The 14,291-nt window shown below is 49.0% G+C and overlaps 1 protein-coding gene across 1 annotated transcript in view; it reads left to right on the top strand.

Moving 5' to 3' along the window:
* The window catches only part of SND1 (staphylococcal nuclease and tudor domain containing 1), a 98,065-nt gene that overhangs the window by 49,244 nt on the left and 34,530 nt on the right, over positions 1-14,291 (top strand). The window contains exon 15 of the mRNA XM_070946822.1: positions 1,731-1,872. Within this exon, the coding sequence (XP_070802923.1) occupies positions 1,731-1,872 (142 nt within the window). The remainder of the gene's footprint in view (positions 1-1,730; positions 1,873-14,291) is intronic.

Genomic DNA, 14,291 nt, shown 5'->3' with positions numbered 1-14,291 from the left:
TGCTCCTGCGCCCTGCCCCACGGTCACAGAGCTGGCTGCCAACAGAGGGCCTGTGCCCTGCCACTCACCCCCCACTAGGGCTCCCCTCCAAGGCTGCCTCTCTCCTGGCGTGAGAGCCCCTCAACCTCAGAGTGGCTTGTCTCTGGGAAGATGGCCTCAGGAGAGCCTTGGTGTCCAGGACCCAAACGGGCACCCAGGTAGGGACCGGACTGCTTTCCCTCCAGACAGAAATGGCTGCTGAGCAGTCAGGCTGTGCCGAGGGGCCTTTGATCGGGACAGACCTGGCCAGAAGCAGAGCTGTGCTGCTGCCCCCTCTACCCGCCCTGAAGTGCTGGACGGCCAGGCAACAGCTGCCCTGCAAAGCTTCCTGCTGCGGGGGGGGGGGGGGCAGGGGGATCATCCCTGACCTCCATGGCACAACCTGCAGGCCGGCTATCCAGGGCAGGCAGGCATGGCAGGGAAGCTCTGTCCACTTCTCGGCCGCAGAGTCCCTGGATGCTCTCCTTAGATTGGGGGAGGCCCCAGAGGCTGTGGCCACTAAGCGTGACGACAGGCTGGTTCATAGCACTTGCCAGAAAAGGGTCTGGCCTCCTTCAGCTGTGCCCAGCCTGGCTCACTGATAGGGCAGGACAGGCGACAGCAAAGGAGGGGAGAGGGGTGGGTGGCTCCCTGTCTTGGCCCCCCTGCCCCTCCTGGACCCGGCCAGCATGTTCTGCCAGCTTGGGCCCTGGGCTGTGGCTCTCCGGGCTGTGTGGGTGGCACAGCAGCTGCTCTGCTGTCCTCGTCCCCATGTCAGGAAGTGAGCAAAGAGCCCAGTTTCATCTTATTTCAAGTGGGTCCCCTTTGTCTCTATTCTGACCTAGGCGTTCCCAAACCACAACACAAACTCCTTGTGCCAACAAAACCCCCTTTTTATTAAGTTACTGTGAATTTCTCACATTCACATCCAACAAAGTCTTTCAAGAGAGCATTTACAGTCACAGACCTTGGAGAGCTGCCTGGCCAATATCTTCAAAACCTGGAAAGGATTCTCTTGAAGTCACGAACCAATTAAGCGAACTCCTGCAAACTCCTCTCCCTGTTTGCTCCTCTTTTATTCCTTATGGGAGGGGCCATTCATCATCCATCTGTGGCCTTACTCCCAAGTCGACCCTTGTTCCTCAGCTGTTCCCTTCGTCTGGCAACTCTGCACATGCGCACACTGGGAACAGACTCCAGCTGTTTGTCTGCCTCACTGATGTCTGACTCCAAAGGCAACTGACAACTGTCAGACGGCCCTGGCCCCATCTCTGCCTCTGACGCAGAACCTTCCCCAGACTCCAGGACTGGCCCATGTTCCTCCCCACCTTCTCACTGTCTGAATCTGCTGCCAGCTCTGCTGGCGGGCCACAACAGACTCCCTCCAGGCATGGCAGCAGCCCAGAGTGAGAAGAGGGACCCGCCTGGTGGGCAGGCTGGGCTTCCCTCGCCCGCCTGGCAGCAGAGACCCTCCTCCTTTGCTCTCTTGTGCTGAGGGCAGCAGAGCCGCTTCCCAACAGGGCAGCTGTGCCAGGGAGCAGCTCCTGGCCCTGGGAGGGGGAATCGTCTCCCAGGGCCGTTGCCAGGGGGGAAGAAGGGGGCACAGGCTCCCCAATCGAGCAGCCCCTCTCTTGCTCTAGGAGGAGGGTGAGCCCATCATAAGCACCCGGAGGGTCAGGTGGCCCTCCTTCACCGGCCTCTTCCCCCCTCAGGACACCCAGAAGGCCAAGCAGTTCCTGCCCTTCCTGCAGCGGGCCGGCCGCTCGGAAGCCGTGGTGGAATACGTCTTCAGCGGCTCCCGCCTGAAGCTCTACCTACCCAAGGAGACCTGCCTGATTACCTTCTTGCTGGCAGGTGAGTGAGAGAGGGGGGCACCCACAGTGGACTCAGTCTGGCTGGGGAAGAGGCAAAAAGGAACTGGGCAGGAGCAGCTGAAAGGCGTCGGGGGAACTCCCTCTGGCGGGGGCTGAATTCCGCTTCAGGGCTCAGGATGATGGGAGTCCATGGAGGCCAGGTGGGGCCCTCCATGGACTCGGGATGCACGCTTGCTTCCTCCAGGAGGACTTCCTGAAGCGATTGCTAGAGGAGAGCATTTGGAAAAGTCTCCCTGGCAGCCCAAGAGAGAAGAGGGGCAGGGAGGGAGACTTTGGGGCAGAAGCTGGGAAGACCAGGTGGGGGGGGCTCCTTTGGGGCCCATCCTGAGCTGATGGGCGCTGCCCCTTCCCCTGGGATCTGAGAGCTTCAACTGGCATTGAAGCCCTGGGTGCGGCTGCACCTGGAGCCTTCTCACGCCTGGGTATGTGGGTCAGTGGGCCGTGTTTATTCCTGTGCTGCAGAGTCCAGCCAGCCGCGGGTGGACTAAGTTCTTCCAGACAGGATGTAAGATTAATAATGCAGCAGCCTTAAGTCTGTCTCCCAGCAATCACAGGAGGTAGCCTGGGCGCCTCAGCCTCCTTCGTGGCTCCCCAGACTGCTGTCTTTGCTCTCCTCCCAAAGAGGAACGGGGGTGGGGGGCGCCCTCCTCTGGGAGTAAGATGGAGGGGGGAGGCCGTCAGTCACTGTAGCACCTTAGCCAACCGTCCAACTTCACAAAAAGCAGCTCTCGGCCAACTTCACCTATGAGTGTCACCAGCTTGGTTTCCACCCAGAGCCCAAACCTGGAGCCCGATCCCCTGCCTCTTCCGAGGCCCTTCCTTGTCATCTTTGTTGTCAACCGCCTTCCCCGAAAGGAGAGGCTGGACACTGGGCAGCAGCTGGGCCCAAGGCCAGCCCTTGGAAAAGGGGCTCTGGCATCTCCCCCTCCCACTAATGGAGCCTGTACCCCACCCCTCCTCCCAGATAGGGTGGGGGTCATGCCCCCAGGGGGTGGGATGACCTCATCAAGGGTTGCCCCCCCATTCCCGGGGAGCAAAAGGCTCCACCTCTTCCCACGTGACCCCTCAAGATATCCCCCGGGTCCTCTCTTCTCTTCTTGTGGAGGAGGAGGAGGGGGGAAGGCTGGGCCTTTGGCTGAGGGGAGGGTCCATTTTTGGGGACATGGGGGAGGTGTGCGTGGTGTTCCTGCACAGCCACCTCCAGCACCACCCCAGGTCCAGAGAGGATCTTCAAGGAAGTCAGTTCTTCTCTCAAAATAGTTGGGGTTTCCTACAGCTCTGCCTCGGCATTTAGCCAATTAATGGCATGTGCCAGATGCGGTTCCTTCACTCCTGCCGTTGTGACAGGGATTACTCGCCAGTGATGGGCTGGGCTGCCGTCACTGCCCGTCAGAGTCTGAAGTTGGAGCTGTTGACTCATCCAGCCTTGATCAGAGCAGCTTTGCCAGAAGAACAAAGGCCTCTGACATCCGACCTCAGGAGGCTCTGCAAACAATTGCAGTTAGTTATCAGGGAGGGAGGGAGGAAAAGGAAGGAAGGAAGGAAGGAAGGAAGGAAGGAAGGAAGGATGGATTAAGGGAGGAGAAACAGCAACTCCATTGTGAGGAAAGTGGACTCACTCCAAAGAATGCTGCCTTGAGCTGGCCCTGAGGATCGGACAGGTTGAGAGGCAGCCACGGCCAGGATTCTGGCAACCCCGCTGAGATCCCTGGGAACCTCTCAGAGCCTCTCTCTGCCCCCTCTTGCCCCCAGACAGAATCAAGGTGGGGTTATTTTGAGCCTCCATCCCGGGACTGAGTGGGTGTTTCTCGTTCCCACGTGGCCAGAGTTGTTTCTTGGCTCCTCCTGTGCCCTTGAATGGCTCCATCTTTTTTTTTATGTATGTATGTATGTATGTAATTTATATGCCACCCTTCTCCCGAAGGACTCAGGGCGGCTTACAGAGAAAACATTCAACAGAACGAAAAATTACATAAAAATTAAAATCCAATTAAAGTTTGATTAAAATTATTCCAATGTAAAAATCACCCCAGCAGATCAGCCCATTTGATGAAAGAGCCACGTCTTCAGTTCGCGGCGGAAGGAGAGGAGGTCAGGGGCTGTCCTAAGCCCGGTGGGCAGCCCATTCCAGAGGGTCGGCGCTCCCACAGAGAATACTCTCCCCCTGGGGGCCGCCAGCCGATATTGTCTGGCTGATGGCACCCTGAGGAGGCCCACTCTATAGGAGCACACAGGACGATGGGAGGATGGCAGGAGATGATCCTCCAGGTACCCCAGGCCTAAGCCATGTAGGGCTTTATAGGTGAGCACCAGCACCTTAAAACGGACCCGAAGGACCACCGGCAGCCAGTGCAGCTCGCACAGGAGAAGTGTCACACGGGAGTAATGAGAAGCCCCCATAACAACCCGCATTCTGGACTAGCTGTAGCCTCCGGGTGCATCCCAAGGGCAGCCCCATGTAGAGGGCGTTACAGTAGTCCAACCGAGAAGTAACAAGGGCATGAGTGACCGTGGCAAAGGCATCCCGGTCTAGGAAAGGGCGCAACTGGCGCACCAGGCGTACTTGTGCAAAGGCCCCCCTGGTCATGGCCGTCAGATGATCTTCTAAAGATAGCCGTGAATCCAGGAGGACACCCAGTTTGTGCACCCTTTCTGAGGGAGTGAGTACCTCCCTTCCTATCACAAGTGACGGGACCACTAGATCACAAGATGCCGGTATCCACAGCCACTCAGTCTCGGATGCGTTGAGTCTGAGTCTGTTTCTTCCCATCCAGGCCCGTACCGCTTCCAGGCAGCGGGACATCACAGAAAGGGCATCCCCAAGGTGATCCGGGGTGGAGATATAAAGCTGAATATCATCAGCATATTGATGGTACTTCACCCCAAAACCACGAATGATCTCACCCAGCGGCTTCATATAGATGTTAAAGAGCAGGGGGGAGAGAACCGACCCCTGAGGCACTCCACAGGTGAGGGGCCTTGGGGTGGATCTCTGTCCCCCCATCCATACAAACTGTGAGTGGCCCGAGAGGTAGGAGAGAACCACCGTAAAACGGTGCCTCCTATCCCCAACCCCCCTGAGTTGCTGCAGTAGGATACCATGGTCGATGGTATCAAAAGCCGCTGAGAGGTCAAGAAGGACCAGGATGGAGGAGCAACCCCCGTCCCGGGCCCGCCAGAGATCATTCACTAGGGCGACCAATGCCGTTTCTGTGCTGTAACCACGCCTGAAACGTGATTGGTACGGGTCCAGGTAGTCAGTTTCTCCAGTAACTGAGGGAGCTGCTGTGCCACCATGGACTCAACAACCTTTGCTATAAAGCGAAGGTTGGAGACTGGACGATAATTGTTAAGGGAGTCTGGATCAAGGGTGGGCTTCTTGAGGAGGGGTCGAACCATCACCTCTTTAAGTGTGGCGGGGAAGGCCCCCTCCCTCAGAGAAGCGTTGACAACCGCTTGAATCCAGCCTCCAGTCACCTCTCTGGCTGCAGAAACAAGCCAGGAGGGACAAGGGTCCAATAAACACGTGGAGGCACCCAGCCGACCCATAATCCTGTCCACTTCATCCATCGAAACAGGCTCAAACTCAACTCAGACGTTACCTTCAAGACAAGCCCTTGTCTCCTCGATAGACTCTGCCCAGTCAGAGTCCAACCCAGTCCGGATCTGAGCGATTTTTATCTTGCAGAAACTGTACAAAATCCTCAGCTCTGCCCTGCAAGGGGTCCTCCCTCGCTCCATGATTGAGAAGAGAGCGGGTCACTCTAAACAGGGCAGCTGGGTGGTTTTCTGCAGATGCAATGAGAGCAGCGAAATAATAATAATAATAATAATTTTATTTCTTTTTCTTTTTTATTGAAAAAGTTTTCAATTACAAATTTTTCCCCCTTTCCCCCCCTCCTCCCTAACCCCCCCTCACCACCCCACCACCCCTCTGACTTCTTCAAAAAAAAACAACCTGATACATAACAGATTTTATAATATTTTACCATAATAATTTTATTTCTATACCGCCTTTCTCCCGAAGGACTCAGGGCGGTGTACAGCCTATTTAAAAACACAAGACAAAACAACAATTTAAAATTTAAAATGATTAAATAAATTTGGCTCAATTTAAAACCCCAGAAATTTAAAATATCCCAATTTAAAACTATTTAAAACTATTATGTTGATAATGACATTTCGCCGCTTCCATCGCCACAAGATAAGACCTAATATGGGTTCTTAACTGTGTTCGGTCAGATTCGGTCCGGGAGGATCTCCAACCGCCCTCCAGGCATCTTTTTCTACGCTTCATTTTCCTGAGTTCCGCGGTAAACCATGGAGCCACCCGGGATCTGCGTCGGGTCAGAGGCCGCAAAGGCGCGATTCAATCCAAGGCCCCCACTGCAGCCTGTTCCCAGGCCACCACCAGGACCTCGGATGAATCGTGGGAGGCGGGAAATGGCCCAAGCTCCATCAGGAACCTTTCCTGGCCCATCAGGCGCCTGGGGCGGAACCATCTCACTGGTTCCGCCTCCCAGCGGCGGGGTATAATGGAGAGAAAGTCCAGCCTGAGGAGGGAATGATCGGCCCATGACGGGGTGGATGGATAAGTCCCCCCTACCCCGATCATTTATCCACTGTCCAGAGAGAAAAATCAGGTCGAGTGTGTGTCCTCCTTTATGAGTTGGGCCCTGTACAACCTGAGTTAGGTCCATGGCAGTCATGGAGGTCATGAACTCCCGAACTAGCTCAGATGTCTCCCTGGCCGATGGCAAGTTGAAGTCTCCTACAACTAAAAGGTTGGGGAGTTCAACCGCCAACTCAGCCAGGACATCTAGTAGTGCGGGCAGGGCTGAGGCTAGGCAGCTGGGAGATAGATAGGTACGTAACCAACAGGCCCGACTGAACTCCAGGGTCCCACTTCAAAAGGAGCGATTCACACCTGCCTATCTGAGGAACAGTGGCCACCCTGGGACTGGCAGCATAAACTCCTCCCCCCAGCGCAAGGCTGGTGGATCAGGGCCCTCAGGGTGGGGACCAGAGGGATGGGGAGTGGGCTTTTTCCTGCAGACCCACAAGTGAGGAGGGGCGGGGAGGCCATGCGGCTCTAAGCAGCAAGATGGCACCAGGAAGGAATTCTCGGCAAAGTGAGGACGTGGCAGGATGATAGCAGTCATTCCTTGGTTCACAATATCTGCTGGCATCTCCCTGGGGAGGGGGGAGAGTCTGTATCCAGGACCTTTGGGGAGGGGCCATTGTGCAGCCCCAGCAACCGGTCGGAAAGCCTGAAGCTTCCTCTTTCTGGGCGAGGAGTTCCCTGGCCCACGGGGGGGTCCCTCCATCAGCTGCTTTCCAGAATCCCCGCCCAGATCTTGGGGCTGCCTCCCTGCCCCCTCCCACCCACCCACTCCCTGGCTGGCTTGCTGGGGTTGATGGTTGGGCAAGCCCAGATTGCAGGCAGAGGTGCGCCCGGCCCCAGGTCTCCTTCCGCCTGGTTGAAGAACTCAGCATTTGAGCCTCATTGGGGTGGGAAGGGGCATCTGCCACGTGCCAGCCATCTAATTGTTTGGGGGCGTGCCCCTGCCAGTCCCCCGCACTGGACACCTGCTACCTCCCTTCCCTTCTGCGGGGCTGGGGTGCAGGGTCTCCGATGAGGCCTCTTGGCCAGGATGGGGCTGCTCCTGGTCCTTGGATCTGGCCCACCAGCCTCCCACACAGCCCCATCCTCTTGCAGGAGCTTCGCCCGTATGGCTTCGTTGTGTCCTTCCTCCTCCCCCCCCCCGGCATTGGGGTGATGCCATCTCCTCTCCTGGCGCGCGCCCCTTCCTCTTGGCAAAGGCAGAGGCCAGATGGAGGCAACGGAGGAGGCGCCTGGGCTGTGCGCAGAGCCGGGGAGCCCACGGGCTCCTTCGTGCTGCCTGTGCGTGATACGGAGATACCTCGACTTGCAATCTTATTTATAATTAACTAATCCTAAAGTCAGCTGCACAAGACAAGAAAATGAGACTCGTTGCAGAGCCTCTGATATTTAAAAATGTTAATGTGCTAAAACTCCCACTCCTGTTGGAGGGGAGAGATGCCACACGGGGGCAGGTGCCACACGTGGAGGAAAAGCTCACGTGGGGCCGGGCTGAGTGGAGGAGCCCCTGTGGGCCTGCAGTGGGTCCCAGGATGGGATGGGGAGGCTGCTTGCTGGGTGTAATGGGGTTTCTGGCCTACCCAGTCTTTAATTTAATTACACAATTAGTGAGAATGTGGAGATGTATGAATTGGCTTTACCTCTGTAATTGAATTCTGGTATTATGGGATTCTGGAAAGGACTCGCCCCCCTCCCCCCCCCGCCAACATCCTGCATCCTTTCCTTTCTGGGGGTGGGGTGGGGGGGAGTGATGCTGGGAAGGGAATGGCAGCGCCCCTGCGAGGTGGCAGAGGTCAGGTGAGGGGACCGGTCTTCCCTTGGCTTCTCCCTTGGGGCCCCCAACTCGGCCTCTGCCTTGCCGGCTCAGCTTGCACCCAGGGGTCCAGCAGCCAATGTCCTGGCTCTGCCCCCCGAGAGAACAGTCAGGCTCCTGGTGGGCCAAACCTCACCTGCCTTTTGGGCAGCTGGCTTGGTGGGACAGAGCAGGGGAGAGCAGGTTGGGCTGGTAGGCTTTGATCTCTGGCCCTCAGTTTCAGTTTGTACCTGTACCCTCTGCCCTGGTGGGCTGACTTTCAGGCCCTTTGCGGCTTTGCCCCGGCCCCTCCTTGGCCGGAGATTGGACAGCCATTTGTCTGAAGTGGTATAGGGTTTCCTGCTTGAGTAGTGGGTCCCTTCCAACTCTTATTCTGATATTCTGCTCCTGCCCGCAGGCATCACGGGCCCCTGCTGGAGGCAGGCTGCCTCCTACGCCCATGGTGGAAGCAGCCTTGGTGCCCCCCCACCCCCCACCCCCAGGGCTCATAGATTCTCCAAAGTGGTTGTTTAGTAGGGATCAGCGGTTAAATATAACTATCCGTCATCAGGGCAGCGAGGTTGCTGCCGCTGCCGTGGCTTTTATGAAGCGGAGCTAATTTTGGACATGGAGACGTTCTGGAAGGGGCACGCCAACCTCAGGGAGCGGGGAGAAGGCCGCCCCAGACCTGTGGGGAGCTGTATTTAGGTTCTGTTGCTATGGGAACCGGTTGGGGAGGGGGCTGCTCTGCTCCAGAGACCCCAGCCTCCCTCTTTCCGTGGGCTTTTAATCTGCCCCCCTTTCCTGAGGGGGGGGAATGAGACAGGGCGGGGCTGCCCACCCCTGCTTTGGGATGCTGCTGGTTGCTCTGTGGCTTGGCCCTGGGGCCTTTCCTGGGCCTCGCTCCCCTTTTTGATCCAGCAATCCTAGCTGGAAGGAGCCTGCCTCTCGCCCTGGGTCGAGGGAGGAGTGGAAGGGGATTTTAAAATTTAGCCGAATTTATTTAATAATTTTAAACTATTTTAACTGATGTTGTTTTGTGTTTTTAATAGGCTGTACACCGCCCTGAGTCCTTCGGGAGAAGGGCGGTATAGAAATTTATTTATTTATTTATTTATTTATTTATTTATTTATTTATTTATTTATTTATTTATTTATTTATTTATTTATTTATTTATTTTTATCTGAATTTGAAGAAGCCTGCAAAGGAGGGGTGCCCCCCCACCCGAGCCAAACGCCCTGAGCCAATCTTCATGCACCACCACGGGGTGGGTGTGGGTGGCAGAGGCCAGATACGGCTGCTCCAGGCTTGCGCTACGCGAACGGAAGCCCTGCGCCCCAGGAGAGCGGATCTCTCCTGTCCAGGCTGGACTCCTTTGGACACAGCGGGTCCTCCTTTGGAGAGGCTGCCAGTAGAGTCTGTAGAGCAAGCCAAAGACTGGAAGGTGGGGGGAGCTATAATGGTGGCCTTCGGGTTTCTGAAAGGCTCCGCTATGAAGTCAGGGAGGGTCTTCCTTTTTTTTTTTTTTTTAATTGAAAAGTTTTACACAAAAGAAAAAAAAAATTTTTTTCAAATATTTCCCCTTCTCCCCCCTCCCTTCCTCCCCCCCCCACCCCTCCCCCCAGACTTCCCAGAACAAAATACAGGGTAAAACAATTAACAATCATATGCTAAGCTAACTAACTACAGATTCCTATCCCCCCCTCGACACTTTAACTCACCTTTTACTTAACTAAATATACATACTCTTAACTTTTCTATTCATTCATAAGCTATTTGATACTTTTTAGTTCGATGTTTGTTTTGAATGTAATCAATCCATCTTCTCCATTCCGATATATATCTTTCTTGTGAATGATCTTTCAAGTATGCTGAAATTTTCGCCATTTCTGCCAAATTTGCCACTTTTAATGTCCATTTTTCAATAGTAGGCAATTCTTCCTTCTTCCAGTATTGCGCCACCAAAAGTCTAGCTGCAGTTATTAAATTTAAAATCAATTTAGTCTCTATAACCGTACAATCTGTGATTATACCCAACAAAAACAATTGTGGAGTAAACTTTATCTTCTTTTTAAGAATATTTTGGATAATCCACCATATTTTAATGCAAAATGCTTTAACTTTTTTACAAGTCCACCATATATGATAATAAGTAGCATCGTCACAATCACATCTCCAACACTTAGATTGCAAATTCGGATACATACAAGCCAACTTTTTAGGATCCAAATGCCATCTGTAAAACATTTTATAAAAATTTTCTCTTAAATTTTGTGCTTGCGTAAATTTTACAATTCTAACCCATATTTTTTCCCAAATTTCCATCATTATTGGTTCCTGAATGTTTTGTGCCCATTTTATCATGCAATCCTTAACTAATTCCATTTCTGAGTCTATTTCTATCACTATATTATATAATCTTTTTATATGCATTTGACCTTGATCTCTAATTTGTTTTACCAAATTTTCCTCCTTCTGCATGTTACCAATTCTCTGGTCTTCTTTCCATCTAGCTTGCAACTGTCCATACTGAAACCAAGTTTGAATTATTTTTTCTTCTTTTAATGCCTTTATAGATTTTAACTGCAATATACCCCCTTCCATTTTAAGAAGCTCTTTATAAGTAATCACCTCTTGCTTTTGTTCTACACTTATATTCTCTATCGCATGTCTGGGTATTGCCCATATAGGTATCTTATAATTTAACTTATATTGATACTTCTTTCAAACTCCTAACAAGGCATTCCTTAGTATATGGCTTTTAAAGGTCTTATCCACCTTTTTGTCATATAATAAATAAGCATGCCAGCCATATAACAAATCATATCCTTCAATATTCAGTATTCTTTCTTCTGTTGAATTAATCCAGTCACTAATTATTGTTAGGACAGCTGCTTCATAGTATAATCTTAAATTAGGCATTTTAAGACCTCCTCTTTCACGTATATCTTGCATTGTTTTTAACTTTATTCTCGGTTTTTTCCCTGCCCAAACAAATTTATTAATACCCTTCTGCCATTCCCTCAAATTATCATCTTTCTTAAGTATTGATATCATTTGAAATAAGAATAAAAACCTAGGTAAAACATTCATTTTTATTGCTGCTATTCTCCCCAACAAAGATAATTGTAATTTTCCCCAATTCTCCATCTCTTTCTGTATTTTTTGCCATAGCAATTCATAATTATTTTTATATAATTTTACATTTGAGGCTGTAATATATACCCCTAAATATTTAACCTTTTTTTATTATTTCAAATCCTGTTAATCTTTCTAGTTCTTCTTTTTGCTTTACCATCATATTTTTAGCTATTATCTTTGTTTTTTGTTTATTTATTTTAAATCCAGATATTTGACCGTATTGGTTAATTATATCCAGTAAGCCTGTAACTGATTGTACTGGTTGGGTTAAAGTAACAACCAAGTCATCCGCAAATGCTCTTAATCTATAGTCATGATGTCTAATTTTAATTCCCTTTATTTTATTTCACCCTCGTATTTTATTCAGTAATGGTTCCAAAGTTAAAATAAACAATAATGGTGATAAAGGGCATCCCTGTCTTGTTCCTTTTTCAATTTTAAAAGTTTCTGTTAAACCATCATTAATTATTATTTGTGCTGCTTGTCTCTGATATATTGCCCTAATAGTTTGTGTAAAGTATTCTCCAAACTGCATCTTTTCTATTATTTTCAATAAAAATTGCCAATTCAATCGATCAAATGCCTTCTCCGCATCCAAAAAGATAAGCGCTGCAGGAACTTGGTTGTTCCTTTCCAGATATTCCAATAAATTTACAATTTGTCTTACATTACCTTTTATTTGTCTCCCACTTATAAATCCAGATTGGTCATTATGAATCATTTGTTGCATAATTACCATTAACTTATTTGCTAATATTTTAGCAAAAATCTTATAATCAGTATTTAAAAGCGATATTGGCCTATAATTCTTAGGTTGATTATGATCTTGGTCCTTCTTTGGAATCAATGAAATAAAAGCTGTTCTCCAAGAAGGAGGTACATCTCCTCCAGCTTGGATCTTCTGAAAAAGTTCCTTAAGCGGTTCTACCATTTCTAACTGCAAATTTTTATAATAAACAGCTGTCAATCCATCTGTGCCTGGAGCTTTACCCCCCTTCAACTGTTTAATTGCTAAAATAATTTCCACCGAAGTTATTGGTCGGTTCAATCCTTCCCTCTGCTCTGGTGTGATTACAGGAATATTCTCCTCTTGTAAATATCTGTCTATGTCTTTACCTTGAATTGTATCACTAGCATATAATTTTGTATAGAATTCTAAAAAAGCTTTTTTAATCATGTTTTGTTGATATACCTCTTTACCTTTGAATTCTATCTTCTCTATAGTACATAACTTTTGTTTCTTCCTTAACAAGTAAGCTAACCATCTACCTGGTTTATTTGCATTACAAAAAGTATTATGTTTAGCATATTGTAAATTAGTTGCCACTTGATCTGCCATCAACATATTAAACTGCCCTCGTAACAAATTTATTGTTTCCTTTATTTTCTTATCTGTTGGATTCAGTATGAGTGCCTGCTCTTTCATTTTTATTTCCTAAATCCCTCCGTTTTTTTTCTTGTCTACGTCTATATTTATTATTCAAATGTATTAAGGTTCCTCTCATATATGATTTACTTGCATCCCAGACCATTTCCATAGGTGTACCTTTGTTCATATTCATGACAAAAAATTCTTTCATTTGTTTTTTACATTCTTTCACATTTTCCTCATATCTAAACAAATTTTCATTTAACCTCCAAGACCTTCTAGGTCCCTTTTCCTGCTCTAATTCCATCCACACCGGACTATGGTCAGATAAAATTCTTGAACATATCTTCGTCTTCTTTATCCTAGAAAAGAAATCATTAGTAATCAATATGAAATCAATCCTGGAAAGGGATTGATGTCTGTCAGAAAAAATAATAATATCCTTTTCTTCTGGATTTTGTTCTTACCAAATATCTCTCAACTCCATATCATCCATCATGTCAAAAAAAGATTTGGGCAGTCTTGCACGTTTTTAGATATTTTGAGGTAATCCTTTTTTGTCCTTTTGAGTGTCCAGTATTCCATTCCAGTCACCCCTTAATATACACGATTTATAATCCCATTGTATTATTTTAGTATGCAAAAACTTATAAAAATTTTCTTGCTGTTGATTGGGAGCATATACTCCAATTAAAAGTGTTTTCTTCCCCTCTATTAAAAGTTCAATTGCAATATATCTTCCTTGAGCATCTGCCTCAATTAATTTAGCTGTTAAATCTGTCCTTAGGTATATAACTATACCATTTTTCTTCTCTGGGGCAGATGCAACAAAGTGTGTTCCCAATCTTGAATTTATCAAGTATTTTTGATCTGTCACTCTAATATGTGTTTCTTGCAGACAAATTACATCATTTTTAAACTGTTTCAGATAATGAAATATTTTCTTTCTCTTTTGTGGTGAATTTAAACCATTGACATTCCAAGTCAAAAATTTAGTTGCCATTGTTGGCACCTTGAAGCTTTAAAAGGGCCAGCTGAAGGTCCTCCTGCACCTTTCTCTTCAGCTTTGCCCCCCCGCCCCACTGCTTCTGTTTTTGTAGCTTCTTGAGCTTTAATTTGAGTTTGCTGTATCTTTAAATCTTGTTCTTTTCGCTTTGCTGCTGCACGGGTCTGCCTTTGTTCTTGTGGTTCTTCTCCTTTTTCTGCTACTTCCAAAGGTTGATCAGTACCAAAAAATTGCAATAAATCTTCTTCAATAAGCGAGGTCTCTCCTGCAGCTTGTGGCTGTTTACTTTCCTTCTGTCCCTGTATTGCCAGCTCTTCTTTTCTTCTCCTCATTTCCTGAGATGGTGGGCATCCAGCCTTTAATACATTAGTATAAAAATCTCTTGCCTTCCAAATTGTGTTAAGGCGATACCTTTCTCCCATATAATTCACCACCAGTCCAGCTGGAACATCCCATCTAAACTGAA

The sequence above is a fragment of the Pituophis catenifer genome, unplaced genomic scaffold (genome assembly GCF_029215685.1).
Source record: "Pituophis catenifer annectens isolate HBS135680 unplaced genomic scaffold, rPitCat1.0.hap2 SCAF_7, whole genome shotgun sequence".
Lineage (NCBI taxonomy): Eukaryota > Metazoa > Chordata > Lepidosauria > Squamata > Colubridae > Pituophis > Pituophis catenifer.
Note: the sequence above shows the minus strand (reverse complement) of the source record. Positions and strands in the feature narration are given on the sequence as shown.